The 21168-nt window shown below is 37.2% G+C and overlaps 1 protein-coding gene across 2 annotated transcripts in view; it reads left to right on the top strand.

Annotated features, from left to right (window-relative positions):
* LOC128855989 (EH domain-containing protein 1) overlaps positions 1–20941 on the top strand; it is a 33034-nt gene extending 12093 nt beyond the window's left edge. For both annotated transcript variants that reach the window (XM_054091299.1, XM_054091300.1), the window contains exons 3-4: positions 19895–20068; positions 20140–20941. In XM_054091299.1, coding sequence (XP_053947274.1) covers positions 19895–20068; positions 20140–20342 — 377 coding nt within the window. In that variant the 3' untranslated portion in view covers positions 20343–20941. The remainder of the gene's footprint in view (positions 1–19894; positions 20069–20139) is intronic.
* The last annotated feature ends 227 nt before the right edge of the window (positions 20942–21168 follow it).

The raw sequence follows: 21168 nt of genomic DNA, 5'->3' as shown, positions 1-21168 counted from the left end.
TTTTTTCAAGTTGAAGGTCATTAAATTTTATTAAATGTAGCTTAACTAGTTTTAAAAATAATTGAATTTAAATGCCCCCCATGCTCGTTGACACAAGTGCGGCATCTTAGTAAAAAGTTGTTCATTGCTGCTTTGAGAGTTGCGATAGGAATAGCCGCAATTGTTGCCCGAATGGATTGTTTTAGTTCATCCATATTTGTTGGCTTTGTTTTATAAACTTCTTGTTTACATAAACCCCATAAGAAAAAGTCAGGTGCAGTAAGGTCAGGCGACCTGGGGGGCCAACGAAATTCGGAGTTTCTTGAAATCAGTTTATTGGGAAATTTTCGTCGCAACTCTGTCATAACAGTCTCGGCTATGTGAGACGTTGCCCCATCTTGTTGAAACCACACAGAGTTGAAAGGAATTCTCTTTCGACGTAGTTCTGGATAGAAAAATTCTTTCAGCATTTTCAAATAACGGTATCCAGTAACCGTAACGGTGTGACCATTTTCTTCAAAAAAATAAGGCCCGACAATACAGCGTGAAGAAACCGCACACCACACTGTCACGCGAAGAGGATGCAATTCCGTCTCGTGGAGTATCTGTGGGTTAGAAGTACTCCATATTCGACAATTTCGTTTGTTCACATTGCCGTTTAAATCGAAATGGGCCTCATCAGACATGAAAAGGCAGTTTAACATGTTTTGGTCTTCTTCCACCATTTGCAGGATCTTCTGGCAAAATTCCAAGCGAATCGGCAAGTCTGCTGCATTCAGTTTGTTAACCATTTGAATTTTGTAGGGAAATAAGTCTAAATCTTTGTGCATTATTGTTTGCAAAGACTGTCGGCTGACACCAAGTTGAGCAGATAAGCTTCTTGTTGAAACCCTTGGATTGCTTTGTATAGCTGCAGCTACAGCAGCGATCGTTTCCTCCGTCCGAACTGGTGGGTTTCGATGATAAGGCCTTCTTGCGACTGTTCCTTCCTCAGCAAAATTATTCACCAGTCTCATTATGGTCCATCTGCTCGGGGGATCGCCGCCAAACATCCGCCTGTACTCTCTCTGTACCAATACTACGGACTCCAGTGCGTGATAGCGGCGGACTATCCAAATTCTTGTTTGCGTGTCCCAGTTATCCATTTTAATAAATTTTAAAGATCAATCTGCAAATTAAAACAAAAATGGAACAGATAACTTAAAAAGAAAAAAAGTTATTCAATTTTTTTTTGGTAGCGGCTTTCATCAGCCACCCTGTACATACATATGTATGCATGTATGAATGTATGTAAGTTAAGCTAGGCGTGAAAGTATGTACGTTCGTTCCCGCCAAATAGCCGCAGCATTAGTCGTTTGTTTGACCGGAACAACGACGCAACATTCAGACGAGTTGTGCTACTATTTCCAATGGACTGATTGGGTCTGGTCGCAGTCAGTCGTCATTGATAGTATTTTTTGCATATTAGGGGAGAAATGGAAAGCACGTAAGAACAAATTTGAACTGAAATAAAGGTAGCAATTTTAATATTAGCGCTATTGTGCAGTGTTTCGAGTTACACAATCTAGGTGGGAAAAAGTATTGATCGGTCTTATCAATAAATGAATAATATATGAATTTATTTATCATAAAAAAACAAATTATATTTTACCTGGCGCGGCGTTACCGCAGAAAAACTAATTTTATTGAAAAAGTTTTTTTTTAGTTATAACATATGAGTACGCTTGCTGAAATTTAATGATTTATTATTGACATTTTAATCAACTGCTTAGGATATACAATATTTTTTGTTTTCCGTCTTATATAGATTTAAATTCTATCAGTACTTGCAGGTAGCGGCGATAGATACAGTGCACTCGCGATAACTCGAACTAATTAAAACAGGCGCTGTTCGATTTATCGAATTTGTTCGACTTATCAATTGAGTGTGCTATGTTAAAAAAACAGTCATCGATATCGATTTTTCGATCGATTGTTGAAAATGGAAGCCAGTAGAAAATTTCTGTAGTATAGTTTCGTTATACGAATTACATTTTGGTCCATTGGCTGGATCAATGGTGTTACATTCGGCGGCATAAACATAGTTAAAATTAAACCATCCTCGGACTTTAATTCGATTTCGTTGGGATGTGATGGGGCATTATCAATTAGAAGAAGAGCCTTCTCAGGTAGTCCCCCATCTTTCAAATATTTTCTTACCTAAATATTAAAGTCATTTAACTTGGTTAAAAAAATTGTTTTAATGAATCTGGATTTTACCTGCGGCACGAACGAATTATGAAACCAGTCTTTGAAAATCGCCGAAGTCATCCAGGCTGATTTGGAATTTTTGTACTCCACCGGACAGTTAAAATTTTTGAAAACACGAGGATTTCTTGCTTTGTCAATAACGAGAAGTTTAAGCTTATGGTTGCCGGTAGCGTTAGTGCAAGCCATAAATTGCCTTATCTTTCTTTTTTATAAGACTTATGGTGGACTTGGCTACCCCATATTCCTTCGCTAGAGAAGTAACACTACGTCCACGTTTAATTTTGTTAAGGACTTCAGCCCTCTCTTTTAATGTTAAACACTTCAACCTTTTACGATCCATTACTCACGTGCACTGATACACTACAAATGACAAATTTAAAGCAATTTGGTCAATGCAATATGTTGTTCCCAGAAAACTAACGGGATATTAACGCCGAAATATTCATATGGACAATACACTAGTATACATATAATTTATATACATATACTATTACATATGTATCTATGTACAAAATGTACATGTTTGAAAAGAATGTGTGTACAAATAAATTTGTTTTTTTGTTCGAGTTATAGCGCTTTTTTATTGTTCGAGTTACAAAGAAGTCAATAGGGGAAAAAATGTGTTCGAGTTAGCACGTCGTTCGACTTAGCGGCTATTCGAGTTACCGCGAGTGCACTGTATATTTGTGTCTCTTTTCTTCTTATTACCATAACGTAATATTACATTTCATGGAATTTGTAATTCCCGTCATATTAGCGTGTAGGTCGAAGCTAAATATTGTTGGATTAGATTATATTTGAAATTGAAATTGAAATTTGAAAAGGTCGAGCCAAGGAGCACCAGGAGATTTTTTTTAGAGAACGAATATTACTCATTCTCACGACGTCGGACCCAAAACTCGTAGCCGTGCTCTAGCAAAGGCAGGACACTCACAGAGAAAGTGATCAGTGCTATCCGCCTTCTCCAAGCACGACAGGCACATTGGGTCCTCAATGATTCCAATGGTGGTCATATGCTGACCCCATGGGTTGTGTCCTGTAATGACATCGACCATCAACCGAACGTCTTTCCTTCCAAGATTTATATTTATTTTTTGTTTGTTGTACTCCCTTTTCCAATTCCCCATCACTTTTCGGCAACATCAAGGCATTGATATTCAATAGTTTCGAAATCATGCAATATCTAAAAATTGGTTTGTATAGGGCATGCCACGCCTTCTTTATCAATACCACCCACTTTTCGTAATTATTAAGGCATTTGTACATTTTACATCCTGTGCTAAATCCAATTACTCTCCCATAAATGGTTTCGAACCTATACAATAATATGGATTGGGTTTATATGGGGACTGCCACGTCGCCTTTACCAATGCCGCCCTCTTTTGCCCATTGTTAAGGTATTCATATTTTATGTCCTTGTACCATTCAGTATTCAGGTACGAATGGTTTCGAAAATATTTAATATTAAAAAATTGGTTTGTATGGAAGTTGCCACGTAAATTAAATTTACTGTGCCTATACTTCCGACAATTGAAAGCAATAAGTTGACGAAGTTTCACTGCAATCCGATGATTTGCTTGGCAGCCTTCAAAATACGTACAAGCAAACAAATATTAATTTTTTTATATAAGATTTATTTTTAAATTCCTCAAAACTTTAAAAGCTATTTTTGCTACTTTTTTACACTTGCATGTATAGCCAATATTTTTGGTTTTATTTGGCGCAACGCTTTATGACTTGATTAAATATTCTTTAAGTTAATATCTTTATGATTGAAGGGTTTTGTGTAACTTTTAAATTTACTTCTATGCTTGTGACTGAAATAAATGCACAACCCTTCCATAACACAGGATTAACGTCCATAACCTATTATTAACTTTTTTACACTTTTCTCATAAGTGGACAAATTTTTCAGTCTCTTATGTGTCCGCTTAAAAAAGAGTACACTGTATAAATAATAATAAAGGCCGCAGCGTTTGAAATAGAGCTGACGCTACATAATTTGATAGTTGCAAATATAAATTGTTTATTTTTATTCAAAATTTTAATTTAATTTAATTTTTTTAAAGTTATCTATTTTATAATTTTTTTTATTGAATACACTTTTTTTATTTAGTATTTTTTTATTTATCTACTTTTTTTAAATTAAACTTTATTTAAATTTTTTTTATTTGTATATAATTGACGTGTACACCCTTTTTGGGTGCTTGGCTGAGCTCCTCCTCTATTTGTGGTATGCGCCTTGATGTTGTTCCTCAAATGGAGGGACCTACAGTTTCAAGCCGACTCCGAACGGCAGATATTTTTTATGAGAAGCTTTTTCATAGTGGATATACACTCGGAGGTTTGCCATTGCCTGCCGAGGGGCGACCGCTATTAGTAAAAAATGTTTTTCTTAATTTTGGTCTTTCACCGAGATTCGAACCTACGTTCTCTTTCCGAACTCCGAATGGTGGTCGCGCGCAAACCCATTCGGCTACGGCGACCGCCGAATTTATTATTTAGTTAAAGTTTTTATTTAGTTTAATTTTATTATTTAATTTAATTTTTTCTTTAATTTAATTTATTTATTTTTTTGTTTTATTTTTTTAAATTTTATTTTTTTAATTATATGTTTTCATTTAATTTAATTTTTTCGTTAATGTTTTTACTTAAATACATTTTTTTATTTATTTAATTTAAATAATTAATTTTATTTTACTTTATTTAATTAAATGGTTTTATTTATTTCTCTTATTTTTTAATTAATTTTTTTTTTATTTATTTGATTTAATTTTTGTATTTCATTTAACTTTTTATTTATTTTATTTTGTTATTTACATTAATATTTTTTTTTAATAATTTTCTTTTTTATTTATTTATTTTTTTCTTTTGCCATACAAAATGAGCAAAATATATCAACTACCACACCGATCTTCGATGTTACTAAAATGTTGGCAAAAAAAACTCTTTATTCCAGTGCATACTCAAGCTAACATAAAGAAATATGATTGTTTTCGTTTTTAGCCAATATTTCCAAACCCTGCTCGTTTCCGCTTGAGCTTAGCATTTCTTCCGTATACTAATTTTAAATAAAAAGATTTGTTTTTTCTTAAAAAAAATTCAATATCGATTCAATAAGCGTTTAAAAACAATCATGCAATCACCCCACAGCCAATATTGATTTATTTCATTTCCAATTAGCCACCGCTAAAAATACTTACAAATACGAAATACCAGCTACTTCTCCAGCAAACGAGTTTGCGTGCACCTCACCGTTGTTGACATGTAAAGTTCAAGGCCTCCAACAAAAAGCGCACCGCTCCGACTGGCTAATGTATTATTTAATACATCCAACCACGCAGCTGTGGTCGTTCTAAGCAAAGCTGGATATTCGTTTTTATTTCTCTCTTGGTGTCTTGGTCTTCTTGCCCCTTGTTGGCCTCATTTTTAAACTGTTTGATTATTATCATTGATTGATATCGCATTTTTATGTAGGCTTTTTTAAGTAGCGGCTATATTTTTCTGTATCAAAAGCATAGCCAACCATTTCATGTGTGCTCATTTCACAGCTGATAAGAGTGGTTGCTTGTAGCCACTCTAACATTTCCCTATGTTGCTTTGCTCACGAAAAGAAAAACAACAACGGCTGTAAAAACGATATTTGAACTTTTATGAGTCTAAAGCTCATGATGGATATAGTTTTAACTGTATGATTTAGCACATACTGGCTTTTGTTTATAGATATGTGAAATGTCTCAAAAGTTTAGAACGCAAATGCCCACATACATACATAGGTATGCATATATATGTACATATGTGCACAGTATAAGTATAATTGCCTGAGTTTTGTTTTAACTTGCACCCTTTGATTCCCAACCATAAATTTTGTGCACTGAAAAATTCCGCCCCATTCGAGAAGGTTGTCGAATATGTGTATTTATAAAACTTCAGTCTAATTTCCACGTGGTCTGTAGTAGAATAGGAAAATTATGTGGAAACATATTAAATTGGAAAACGAATTGACTTTGCAAGATATAATTTCTAGCTAAATGTTCCTAATTCATCAGCAAATTTATTCACTTGCACAAATATGAATGAGAATATAAACATAAATACAGATTTGATTAAGACGAAATTGATAGCTTAGGTATTTATTTACTTACATATTTATTGTATTAGTCCAAAGATCATCGAATCTAATTGAATTGTAATCGTAAAGTAAATATGAATAAATTTGTATACAGTGACATCTCTCTATGATGAACATCGTTAAACAAGAAACTTTATCTAACCCACCGTTTGCCATGTGCTTTTGGGGAGTTGTTCAGACAAAACTGATCTATAGGTAAAACGTCTAATATCGAAATATTCTCTCAATAGCAGCTCGGATATGCTACCTTTACTAGCATTGCAGGCGATGCGAAATCTGACGATTAATAAGTGTAGAAGGGTACAAATCTAGAATTCCACACCAAAATTGTCAGTTAAGTTGTTAAGCTTTTACAGACTTTCCCGGTTTTACAAATTGTGGATACGGACGCAGTAGCTGAGGGGCTTGCGTTTGGCTACCATTCGTTAGAGACTGGTTTGAAACTCCCTGTTGGCGTACAACACGAAATAATAATAGAAGAGGTTGTTTTTAAATAGCACAAAACCCCCAAATACATTTCTGCCATGAAAAAGTTTCTCGTAGGAAAACCAAGGGTTATTAAGATTTTAAGGATTTTTAAGATTGCAATAACAAATATGAAAACTTAATTCCTCCAATTTATTTAAAATTTGAGAAAAATGTATTTATTTCCAAAACTTATCTTTGAAAAACATTCTATTGATATAGGGGTTCTATATTGATATAGGGTTTGATTGAAAAGTAATGAGCCTTATTTTTTTAAGCACTTTTATTAAACCTTTTGTCTTACACAACTAATATTCTTCAAAATAGGACCCTTGAGCGTCAATACGCCGCTGGGAGCGGTCCTTCCACTGCAGGAAACAGTGCGGTGTGCGCCCGCGCATTGTCGTGATGAAGGGTCCAATTGTTGACGAGGTCGGGCCGAACCCGGGCGACGCGGTTTTTCAGCCGAAGGAGAACTTCTTTGTAAAATGCCGCGTTTACAGTGCTTCCTGGAGGTACAAACTCCTTGTGGACGATGCCTCGAGAGTCGAGAAAGATGATCAGCATGGTTTTGACCGCTGTTCGTCTTCGACGTCCTCCCGGCCTTCCTTGAACGACTTGTGCCACCGTTTTACCTGGGCTCTAGACAGAGCCTTGAGTAGTCCAATGGTTTCGGTACTCGTTTTGTTTAGTTTTACGCCAAATTTGAGCGAGTAACGTTGCTCCAATGATCGCTGCATTTTCGCCACTGCAAAATCCTAACACACTTTTAAGACAGTTTTCACGCGCGGAGCGATGTTGACTGCACCGCTGGGACCGGTTTCTAGTGAAAGGGGAAGGCCCAACGATCTTTTTCCCCCACCAGCCGATTCGGTTGATCGCTTGGCAGAGGCTCCGCGCGGGAAGGCTCATTACTTTTCAATCAAACCCTGTAATGAACTCAGAAATAGCGAAATATATTAGTTTTGGGAAAAAGAAACCCATTATTTTCTCGTTAGATGGCTGAAGTGATCGATATCTCGTAAAGTATTGATCAAGCAAAATTACAAATCAAGTTTATGCTCGTTGTCAAGGTGACATCACACACAAAAAATTCGTTTGCGCCATTCAGCTGTAGTTTAAAGCGTGTTAACAATGGAAGTCAACAAAGAGAAAATCGTGTACATTTTGCAGTTCTACTTTGATAAAGGCTACAAATTAATATTCTGCTCCAATATACATACAAAACGTAATTGTTCAAAAGTTACGCGGGTCTCAGAGACAGCTGAAGCTCTTCGTATGCGATGGCTGGTGGTAGGATTCCGATAACGGCATTGGCGGAGAAGAGAGCTAAGAAAGGTGGACGAAGACTCTAGCGCCGATCTGTATACTGTCCTTAGTAGTCCTGAAACTCGTCAGTAGAGTCGAAGAGATGTCTCCTGACGCACCCAGCTTCTAATAAGTGCCTGCGTTGATGAATCGTGCGATAGCAACCCAGCATATTAATGTGCTCCTTAATCGGGAGTATGGAGGCCTAGTTGTGAAGATGTTGCTGGGGAGATATTAGGAGGTATCCCTTGGCTGTCCTGATGGCAGTATTCTGATAGGTCTGAAGTGTTGTTCACTGTCAATCACTAGTGTTGCGAATGCAGCGCAATTTAAAACCGACCGAACCGAATTGCTTTCAAAGTCGGCAGCAAGATTTCTTTGTCTATGCCTCAAGTGCTTTCAGCTAGTGATTTGAAGACTTTTGAACTTTAGTGGCAATTGCGGTTGCTTGCGGCGAGAAGGAGAGTAAACTGACGGCGATGAGTCCCAAGATTTTGGGGTTGTTTGCAATCGGTATTGATGTAACATCGACTTTCACCTTTAACTCCTTCGTTCAGGTTGTAAAAAGAGCCGCAGTAGATTTAGTGGAGGGAAGCTGGAGATTCTTCGCAGTGAGAAAGCTCAACGTAGAAGCGTAGTGCTGTGTGGCCGTTGTTAAAACTCCGAAATCAACTGAGGTTTGTTTTCTCCTCAGGAGATCATTTTTGCTTTATGCTTAATGCAAACGTCGAACTGTTGCTCTTTGTCCGACTCATGTAAAATTGTTTATATGTATGTTTATGTATGTATTTTCATAAATTAATTACTAATTCCATTTGTCGCAAACTTTTTCAAGGCTTTCCCTCGTTAATTGCAAAATCGCTTTCTTCCCGTTTAGTGGGCTGATTGTGTCTAGCATTCTACCTTCAATTGCTGTCTTCCAGTCAGACGATCGTCCCGCCTGCTGTGGATGGCCGCCTCAATTGAAATCTTCTTCTATTTGGCATTGTGCACACAAATCAACCAAGTTTTTTCTTTCCTTTTTGTTTTGTCAAGTCGGCGTGCCTAATCTAGGCTAAATGCTTACATACCTGCCTATCTATAAAATATACACACTCAATTACTTATGTATGTATGTGTGTAGGTATGTGTAAATACCTATGTACCTGTCCGTGTTTGCTATCCTATCGCAACGTGTCGCCATGGCGTCATACTCGTATCGCTAATACTCTCAAAACTGGCAAAAATGTATGCAAATTGTACACGATTAGTGTTGTTTTTGTTATTGTTTTTGTTTTTGTTCTCTGTGGTGCTCGCTGATTTTAGCAGGTTTAAGTAATCGAAATGAATGAAGCATGAATGAGCTTGGCTGTGACGCCGGTTCTGGTTGAGTGCACCGTGCGGGCGGATGTGTGAAAGTGCCAGTGTGTGTGTGTGTGTGTGGAAAGGGCCATTGTGTGACCAGCTGTGACTTATTTATCAGCCGCCCGCGCTCACTTATTGTCGTTTAATGCCAAGTGCCAGATTTGACAGCATCAAGCTGCGCTCTGATTCCAATCATACATTCACCGGCTGTCGTGCAATTCATTGAATGCAACATTGCAGCTGGCGCTGGCGGCATTTTCGAGGCACTCACCTCAATTGGTGGCACAAGCTGCGTATGCTGGTGTCACTTCTTCGCTCAAATATTAAATAAATAAATGCAAGTGGGTTACCCTCTTGCCAATCAGCGAAAGCAGATGATCTTTGTTGTTGAGTTAGATTATTTGTACAAACCTATCTACATATGTATGTATGTATGTGTGTGAGTATAGGTTTTATTTGGTTTGTTTGTTTGTGGACTGCTTGCAGTTCTCTAAATGACTTGATGTCATATTGAAGATGAGTTAATGCATGCGTGCGGCTATAAAAGCATTCAAATTGTGCACTCATTCTACCACCCGATATGGGTTAGTAAATATGTATGTGTGCACGAGTATGTACTAACATATCAGTAATGCATTTGCTCATTCATACTTTTCTCAGTCAACCATTCAGAGAATTTAGCACAGCGAATTGAGGTTATCGTTGATAGTCGACTTAAAACAGATGTGAGCTTTAGCCATTTAACGATTGAACGAATATTTTAGATTGAAAAGTATTTGAAGCTTTCGTGCGAATAAAAAACTAAAAGTATAACTAATTAGATAAATTTTCTGACTTAAATTTACACTTGAAATTACACTACGCGACAATTTTAGGGCAACTCAAACATGCCTGGACTTTGTTTTTATTTTCTGAAAGTATTCCTATTTCCTATGGCTCCATGGAGGAACAAAGAGAACAGCTGAAAGTATGCCTATCCCGTTATGTTTAATGCACGATTTCTCACAAATGACTAAAATACATTTGCCAATATTTTGTACTTCAATTTCAAATAAAAGCACTTTCTTAGATTAAAATAAAAATTATATTCATTTCGACCAAAATCGCTAAAAGTGCAGTTGAAATGCATATTTTACACGAAAACATTTACTGGTAAGGTTTGCGTGGCCACGAGTGTATGTATGTGCACGCAAAATTTTAGAAAATACATAAAACTGGGTTAATTTTAAATCATTTTCAGCCAAATACCGGAGGTCCCGACTTGCAAATAAACTACACCCAAAAGGGCGGATTCTGGTATCGAATTCGTTTAAGCTGGGGAAAACCAAAATTCGATAGAATTGCACCACTGCGATTGAAATTGGAATTCCATGCGTACATATGTTTTCACTTTCGGTAAAAATCAAGTACCAGTAGGATTCTGCATGTAGCGAAATATTCTATCACACATACAGTGACCGACAAAAGTCTACATACACCCCCCATTTCCACTGGGTTGAAAGTTCAACAACTTGAACTGAAAAATGTGTTTACACAGTTTTATTTGAAAGCTTTTTCTAATAATTGTAGACTTAAAAAAATCCATACATTAACATAAAATAGCAAAGCCATGGCAAAAAAACCTAAAACCAACGTTGACAAAAGTCTACATACAGTGAACAAATATCTTATTCTAGTGTGAAAAACTTCACTTAACTCTAAGTAATATTGCTTCTTAGTATTTAGTTGGCCATCACCATTAGCATCGATTACAGCTTGAAGCCGTCGTGGCATCGAGGGGACTAATTTTGTTAACTCTGCAGAAGTTAATATATATTGTTCCAAGCTTCTATTAGTCGCTCTTTGAGTACTGAAGCGCTTGAAATCGGATTTTTTTTAATTTTTCGATCTAAAATTTCCCAGACATATTCAATAATATTCAAATCTGGGCTTTGCGGTGGTGTATTTAATTGCCTTGGAGCATCGCTACCGAATATATTCAACTTCGACTCATCTGTAAACAAAACTTTTTGCCAAAAATCATTCCCTGTATATTTTGGTGAACTCCAGGCGAAGTTTACGGTTTTTTTTTTCAGAAATAAGAGGCTTTTTTGTGATGTTCTACTATGGAAGCCGTTTTTGTTCAGAGCTCTTTGAATTGTTTTTGGATGAACACACTTGTTGTACTATATGAGCTTGCTACATCCTCGGTCAATTTCGGAGCGGAAACTTTTGGATTTTTGTCCACTTCTTTTAGAATCAAGTTGACGTCTCTGCAAGATAGTTTGCTTGGGCGGCCACTGTGCTACTTATTTTCGGTGGAACCACTATTTTTAAAGTTTTTTACAATGGTCTGGACTGTTGCACAACTTAAGTTTAAGGTACTTGACCACCTTATAAGTTTCAAAAAATTAAATTTTTTTTTTTTACATTTTTTCAATCCTTATACTTTTAAAAATCATCACCTGAAACTGTTTTTTTAAATTCGAATTCTAACAAAGTGAAATCAGTGAAAATGTGCAGGCGCATCCTGCACTCATTACTTGCTGACTCAGCGGAAAGAAAATAGCAAGTTTTAACTTTAAACGCGTTTTTCCAGAAATTACTTTTTTTCGAATGGCGGACACTTTATCTCCGAAACTGCTTAGCCGATTTTAATGATTTTGTCTTGTTTTATTTGTTAAGATGTTTTGTATGCCAATTTACCACATTTTGCAAAAAAAAAGTTAATAAAGTATTGCTTTTTAAGCATAACATTGTGAAAAACAGGGGTGTTTTCTTAACTTTTTTTCAAACATCCGCCATTTTTTTATTAATATATTTTTTTTTTTTTGTCAGTTTGTGGTAAATTCTCACGCAAGGAACCTTCCTTTTGAAAATTTTGTTTCTCTCTTTTGTTTTAGAATTACCATTTCTAAGATTAACTGTCCGCCGCAAGACATGATTTTCTTCAGGCCTCGACTTTGGCGCCTCCTGGATATATGTTAAAAAAAGAAATTTTAATAAATCAATTTTTTTTTGTATTATATAAGCTCTAAATAAAAATTTAAAAAAAAATTTATTTTAATATATTATACAGAACATGAAAAAAAAATTATTGAATATGTTGGACTTTTTAGCTTTCCAAGGTGGTCAAGTACCTTAAGATTTTTGAAATTTCGCTATATGATTGTTTTTCTTTCCTGTGCTGAATAACTAAGTTTCTAACGCCAACTGTAGTGTGAAATTTACATTTGATAACTCTAAATGAGGAAAAAATCATGTTTGAAGCTTTGAAAGCGAAAAACTAAATACTCCATAAGATTTAATAAAATGAATCTCGTTTGTATTTGTGCATGAATGCATATAATAACAAACCAAAATGTATTCTAAAATATTTCATGTACTCTTAAAGGGCGTATTTTAGCATTTGTTTATATGTGCACACACACTTATCCACATATATATTCATTAGATGTGTATAAACGATGCAAGCGCATGTATTAGTCGATATTTGGGCCGAAAATTAGCTTCATCCGCTGTTCTAAAGAATTCAATTGTATTTCAACAAGTGCATTGATATGTATGTATGTGTATGTATATGGACATGTGTGAGCATGAAATATAAATATATGTGCGTATGTATGTATGTAAACTACATAATTACAAAAAAGTATCGCATGAAACGAACGAAAACGCAATGTGTGGAAAAGTGAATGAACTTCCGATCACCTAAAATAAGGAAATCGTGCGGATCTGCAGTGACAGAAAGTCGCGTTCGTGCACAGTGATCTTTTTTTAATAAAAATTGTGTAAAATAAGAACGTGTACACGTTGTTCCTCGTTATGTTGTTTACTATAAAAGGCATTGACCTGAAAATGTAATAATTATTACTAATCATCATTACTATCATATCGATAGCAGCAGGAGAGTGCTGCATATACAAGATGGCGCAAAATTAATCACCTTATCGGAAGATTTGTACTTTTTGAAAGTGATGTCATACGTCAATCATATTTGCCATTTGTGAACTAGACAGATGCAATATACAAACGGATAAGCAATGAAGCGCGTAAATGTCAAAATAAAGAGGTAGAAGTCACTCAAAATCATTTTGTTTATTAAAAAAGTTACTCAAAAAAAAAAATGATGATGTTAAATATTGCGCCACCAATTGTACAATAATAATAATATACGCATTTACTCAGCGCAATCACATGTTTCAAAGATATGTAGGCAAAGTTTTGTCTTCCTTTAAAGAGAGAGGTCATGCAGTTTTATGCCGCTTTTGAACCGCAAGAAGTTTTTATAGTACCTTTTTCGTAATAGAAATTCGCTCTGAGTCTTGCCATTACCACCCGAGGCGTGATCACAGTTAGTTAGGACGAACCTGTTTATATTTTATACAGGGTATTTCAAGTTGAAGTTCGTTTTTTTTTTATTAAAATAAAGCAAATATTTTAAATGTGAACTCCATGGTGTAAGGTGTGCTCTTTAGCAGGCTCTGAGCGAATTTGACAGAATCAGCTGATGCGCTGACGTCTCTTGGGATGTGTTTCCGAAAAACCTGAGATTGTGTTGGTGATGTACGAAAAAAATCAACCAATGACACTTCATTGCCGTCTGAGCAAAGACTGATTGGGCGAGTGTGTGAATATATGTATGTGGAATGATTGTACAGAATTCGGCTCCCGAATCTCCCAAGTCACGTGGTAACCGAAACTCCCCTCACAATTCTCTTTTTCACCATAGTTAAAGAGCAAACCTTCTGAATCTATCATCCTTCTATGAATTCTTTATCTGTATGTAGTAGAGGGATACAATTTTTAAATAATGGCTTTTGTGATGAAACTTTTGAGGAAATTTAGGCATAAGAAAAATTAAACCGTTAAGCAAATGTTGGCATTGTGTCCAGCACAGATGCATAAGCGATTCAAACACTTGGGTAAACATATTTTACTATAGGAGGAAATGAAACTCAATAAATAAGAATAAATACCAAAATTGATTGAGGAAGTTGGGCTCAGAGAAATACTGTGAGTCTATGACGGAGGCACAATAGACCTTTCAGGTCGCAGTGCTTAATTATGATAACAAATCATCTCAAGAAATGGCCCTACTAATTGAGCGCTTAACCTAGCATTCCCCCGACATTCGGTTCTATGTAACCGGAACGAGCCGGATTTATAACCGGCCAAGGACTGTCACTTCAACAACATTCCCCTTGTATGTATGGAGAATTTTTATGCTGCTACAACAACAACCACTTAAGCCAATAAGGTTAGTATATTTTGTCGACCTTCGTGCTGGAAAAAGTGGTACATTCTTGGACCACCCGATTGATCTTCATAAAGCCCAATCGAGTTAGTCATATGGTGTCAATTCTTGCTTATAAAGAAAAACTCATAAAATTTGCCAGGTCCCAAAACCAAAATCTTGGCATTTCATTGATATTTTCCTATTTTATTTGAAATACAATAAATGAATAAAAAAACAAGCGATATTTTTTCGAAACTCAGCATTTTGCGCCCACTGACTAGGTATTTACTTGTATAATTTTATTCTTAGCTATTTGGCAAATACAAATTCCGTCTATAAGCGCGACGCATTTTTTGTCTAGCAGCCACAGCAAAAAAAAAAAAGATGCTCGTGAGTTGGAAATAGTAGCTCTTCAGAGGTACATTAACCTTTTACTATTGAACTTGAAGTACAGATACTCAGGGATGTATGCATTTAAAATAATTTCACTCATGTTTTTGGGTCAGATGAACGTAAGAGCAAGCTTTAAAAAATTTCAAAATTTAAAAGGGCTTCGTGAATGGTTTTGAGCTATAAAAGTTGTTAGCTTTCTTAAGTTTCTTAAAAATTGGCTCGCAAGCGCAAATATGAATTACTTATATAAGTACTATTGCAGGTATAGAAAACTAGATGACGTCATACTTCTGCTCTACTCAATTTTATGCACCCCTTCAGCATTTTTTTATTTTCACTTTTTCACGCCTTATCACATGCCCAGTAGTTTCTTCCCAGCTAAACGCAGAGTTGAATTACTATTTATCTTCTTATGCTTTATTTGCTCAAGTGCTTATTTGTATGTGTGTATGCTCTATTTCTATTTTTGCACCAGTTGCTTAATATTTTACGTCAACTTCATTTCCATTGGCGTCTCTGACCATTCAACGCCGCTAAGAGCCGTGTGCTAACTTTAGCTTCTGTCTGCTATCTTATCAATAAAAAATGTTTCGCGCCCAGTTTGAAAAAATATTTTTCCAATGATCGGCTAACTTGTTACACAACTGCCAAAAAATAAAACAGAACGTATCTCATTTCATAAATTCTTGTGTGTAGCGATGAGCGAATTTACTTTTCGTTCCATCTCACCTGTACACACCCTTTCAACCACACCCCACATTCCTTTTGATTTCCGCGTTTCTCAAATTACTTTATTATCTATGGGCCAGTAGCAGTTGAAAAATCGATTTTTTAAATATTTAAGGTCAACAGCTGTCATTTTTCAGTAATTCAAGGTCAATCAAAATGAACGATCAGGTGTGACTCGGTACACAAATTTCTACTTGTCTCTTTTTCCGATTTGAATATGTAGTTTTTTTCTTAATGTATAGAGTGTTTCCAAAAAAACGCTCATTTGTAAATAAAACGAGCTGTGTTTCAGATTTTCATTCAAAGTTGCTCGCCCATCTCTCATCTAACCTATAAAGTGAGCTTTACTAACCGATAAATAGGATTAGAGTAGTCTCAACTTTAAAGCTCATTTTGACGATCTTCGTTGTTGTTGTAGCAGCATAAAAATTCTCCATATATGTACTGGGCATGCTACTGGAGTGACAATCCTTAACCGAATATAAATCCAGCTCGTTTCGGTAACGTATTAGGTGTGCTATTAAGTTTAAGTTATGTTAGAATCGACCAGCACACACTGCTGGCGACATTTATTGACAAACAGCGGGAACTTAGTTGCGCACCTAATAGAATCCACTGTCGTGAGAACGAACTATCTTCGCCTGACCACTGCCTGACAAATATAAACTCGCTAGTTTAGAAATACAAGGTTGTAGTAGTAAAAACCCTATTTTGTTGAACTATTTTTAAGGCTGATAGGGTCTCTGAGCAGAGCCATTGGTTCTTTACTTATATCATCTTAAATCTAATCATGCATTTTAAATGATAAATCGTCCAGAGGGCTTTACCAGCCTTTGAGGGAATGAAAATTAGTTGATCGGTATGAAGCTTGCTCAGAAAACGACCTTAGAGGCATTAAATAGCAGGACCTCATAGCCAATTAACGTCGTCAACTCGCGGGATAAATATGCCCTCAAATTGCTAGTGCAGAAGTGCAGAGTACAGAGTACAAAAGGTGCGTCCTGAAGTGCCTGTGAGGTGGCTGAGCCTGAAGCAAGTGCCTGAAGGGTGGCTCCTGCGCCAGGAATTGCTTGCTAAGCATCCTACTAAACTCCTTAACTGGGAGCATAGTAGTTTTGCTGTGGATATGTTCTAAAGAGGCCAAAAAGAGATATCCAGTGGCTATCCTGATTGCAGTATTTTGGTAGGTTTGGTGTGTTATAAACCGATTTACTTTAAAAACATGTTGCCAAAATATGATAGAATTCTGCGAGGAAATTTTTGCGAAACATTTCAACCTCGCAACTTTTCCAGTGTTTACGACAACATTTTTCTTAGTCGCCTGCTGGCACTCTCGCTGAATTTTTCCAGGATGCCATACAGTACTACTATCTTTTAGGAGGTATACAAAAAACATAGTTTTTAAAAAAAAATTTCTCGCTTATATATGAAGATGGGGCTTTTTTCTAAAAAAATATTACATACTTCGAGGGTATAAATAAAATTTGTCTGACATTTCTCGGTCAGTTAATTGCAGTACTACTTATAAAGTCTGTAGCACTAAATTGAAAAAGCACTATTGAAAGCTTTTTATTTTATTTTTCAGCTGCTATACACAGTTCTTATTTTTGAAGGTGTGTATTTCGAGACTCTAAAGAGTTGAAATAAATTAATTGTTTTTTTTTAAATAAATAAAGTAATATTTTGCACAAAGTTGTATAAGGTTCTTGGTATATAATGAACTAGAAGCTGGAGAGAGTTCAGAGGCACTCATTGGAATCAGTGGGGCGCTTCGAACGACTCCTACTCTGGCGCTCAACGCACCGTACCGTACCGTAATCAGACTGAGGAGTTCGGGCTATAAGCTCAACCTCACTTATGGGCACTCAAGCATCCTTAGAAACTTCGAGTTCATCCCCCTATCAACGGATCAGTGTATACCCTCGCTTAGTCCAACCGGAACCTTCTCCACTCATATTCCATCAAGGGAAGAGTGGACCGGGGGCTACACTTGGGGGCAGAGTCTGGTGAACTTGTTCACGGACGGATCGAAGTTGGAAGGAAAGGTTGGCGGAGGAGTTTTCTGCGAGGAGCTCCCCATCAGATTCAAATTCAGGTTACCGGACCACTGTAGTGTGTTCCAGGCGAGGTAGCCGCAATCAAGGAGGCAGCTGATTGGCTGCTCACATGCGTACTAACAGTCATCATCATCATAAAGTAGCGATTACAGCTCAGGGTGAGCTTTAGCTGCATCCACAATCATCTCCAATCTGCATGGTTCATAGCACAAGATCTCCAGCTCCTAACTTGTAGCTTTTTCAGGTCGGATATGGCTTGGTCAAGCCAGGTTAACCTTGGACGTCTTCGGGCTCAGGTCATTAGACGTAATAACAATCAGGAAAGTAAATATTTACTCCAACAGCTAAGCGGCAATAAGGGCCCTCGGGTCAGTGACGGTGCATTCGAAACTGGTCAGGGAATGCCTGACTTCTCTTTCGACTGCGTCCGAATTCTTTGAGCTGGCCAGACAAGGGACATGTGAGGTGATCTCCCCGCGAAAGGAGAGAATTGGGATCCCTCTGACCACCTGCAGTCTGCTCCTGGAAAGATGGGCATCGCGCCAACTCTGCGAGCGTTGGGCAAGTACACAAACTTGTAAGGTCGCGAAAACCTTCTGGCCACGTGTGGACCGGGGGCGCTCGGGCGAGTTTCTGAAGTTGATAAAATATCAGCTCTCGAATCTCGTGGGTTTTCTCACAGGTCAGTATGCGCGAGGAATTCATGCTGTGAGGTTTGGAATTACCTCAAGTCCCTTTTGCGATGGATGTATGGAGGATGAGGTGGAATCATCTCAGCACCTGCTCCTTAGCTGCCCTGCTCTGGCGGGGCTAAGATCTGATATAGCAGCCGTTGACATTAAAAATCTGATGAATTTCATTAGCAGCACAAAGCGGTTGAAGTAAACGCAGCACAGTCATCGTTCGTAATCCACACACTCTAGCCCACCCTCCTACCATCCCAGAACCATCTCTCCCCGCCCTTCCCCGCATCCCATCGGTCTTCCTCTTTCACCTCACCTTCTTCATAATGGTATCACAAAGGACGAATCCGTTTTTTTCCTCAACCAAGTGTGCTCATTCCTTGGGCAACCATACCAACCTAACCTAACCTGTATAATGAACTATATTTTTTTTAAATTTACGAAAAAAATTTAGCATAAAAAATATTGCGAATATTGTAAAAAGTTAGAGTGACTTAATTATGTGCGCTCTAGTGTACGTATCTGTGATATGCAAAGTGCCAGACGTAAGCTTTAATTTTTTGATAAATAAATATCGCGTACATTTTACCTCGTCTATAATTAAAGTGAATTGAAGGAGCGCATGCTGGCCCCGTGCTCTGACCTGGCATCATGTGAAGCATTAGGAAAAAAACGCTTAGAGGCAGACCTTTTTAATTACCACAGCTTGTCCGCTTTTCGTTGCGCTTTTCTCAACTAAATGCGTTACAAAATGAAAATGCAGCGACGCAGTTTTATTCGCGCAAGTCTCATACACAAATGCACAAGCGAATCAATTGTGCTGTAATGCGACAATTGAGATTAAATTGCCATAAACGCATGCAAGAATTGAAGTGGCCGCCGCCAACTTTCAACTTGTGCCGATAAAAGTAGGTGCGCGCGCGCATTCAAGTGCTCGTCGGCAAAATGGGTTGTCAGACGGATGGTGGACTGACTGACTGGCTGATTGCATGCTTTGGACTATTCCTAATTGCAAGCAATTGCTTCTGTGACTACTTAGGCGCACCGATTGAAAAGGCCATCAAACGCCGAGGACACTGAGAAGAACGCTGACTGGCGGGGCGGCAGGTATGGCAGGCAGGCTATGCGTTGAGTTTGTTGCATTGTAGGCTTAGCGGCGTAGGAAATTAGGAAGCAAGCATATACATATGTACTTATGTCTACGCATGGCTATGTATGTTTTCAGCAGTATATAATTTTTATTAAAACTCTCTCTTTTATTTTTTACTGCCTGTTAAGTATTTTTGCTAATCATTCTTTTTTTTCATCACAATTATCTCCCTTATGATGTGCTTAGGTGGCGCCTTTGCTGGAGTAATCGACGATCACGTCTCACCGTTCGGTTACATGAAGGGCGAGGGTATCGATGCGGGCTTCGGTGAGCACGACTGGATCTGCGAACGCGACAAGCCGCGCACAGACACCATCTTCAACGCTCTCGGGCCGGTGGAAGGACGCATATCGGGAGCGAGTAAGCATACATTTTGCGCATACTGTAAAAATTGCAATATTTAATTTACGATCATGATTTTTTCCTTACAGCTGCGAAACAGGAACTTATCAAATCGAAGCTGCCCAATTCAGTGCTGAGCAAAATCTGGAAATTATCCGATGTCGATGGCGACGGTTTCCTGGATTCGGATGAGTTCGCACTCGCCTTGCACTTAATCAACGTCAAACTGGAAGGCAATGAACTACCGAATGTGCTGCCCGAGCACTTAGTACCACCGGCTAAACGTTGCTAATGTTACAATTCGCTTTAGAATTGTTTTCATTTTTTTTTCGGCGTCATAACGAGCGATCGTTTCACCTCGTTTCTGTATCCTATAGTATCGATGCTAATCTATTGAAGAAATACGATATGGTTCTATGCGCTTAAGTCACTGAAACTTTTTATTGTACCTACCAACTTTTTGACGCAAATTAAAAAAAAAACAAAAAAAATGCAATTAATACAACAAAGGCGTCGTTAAAAAAACATTGTAAAATACTAAATGATCTATCCCAACAAAGCACTGAAGTTACTAAATATGGACATCTGTTTGTACTATGAGTATGTATGCGTGCGTATGTAAACGCTTTGCATTGTATGTGTGAAATTAATCGATATGCACTAAATTAGGTGAAATTTGAGTTTAACGCCAAGTGCACGTAATTAGATCATATTTTTGGAAATCACACATACATACATACAAATGCGTAAATATTACCAAAAGCAAAGCAAAAGTGCTACGCAATGAACTTTAGATGAATTTACATACATACATACATACATACATACGTTGGAACAACACTACATAAATAGCTAAGCGCTTGGTTGAAAAATTTGTTTTTGTTTTCTATAGAGAGTCAAATGAGATTTTGTTTAAAAAGATACTATCACTAAATGTAAATGTGTACAGCACTTGAAAAGTTAAAGTGAAAATACATACATACATACGTATACTTGATGTTTAAATGCGTTTATTTACACCGTTGACCGCAATGTCGTATGCACACAAAAAGCTACAAAATCATATGGATTTCAGAAAATTAAAAAAAATATATATAGAACTGGTGAAAAAAACCCCA

Source organism: Anastrepha ludens, chromosome 2 (assembly GCF_028408465.1).
Source record: "Anastrepha ludens isolate Willacy chromosome 2, idAnaLude1.1, whole genome shotgun sequence".
Lineage (NCBI taxonomy): Eukaryota > Metazoa > Arthropoda > Insecta > Diptera > Tephritidae > Anastrepha > Anastrepha ludens.
Note: the sequence above shows the minus strand (reverse complement) of the source record. Positions and strands in the feature narration are given on the sequence as shown.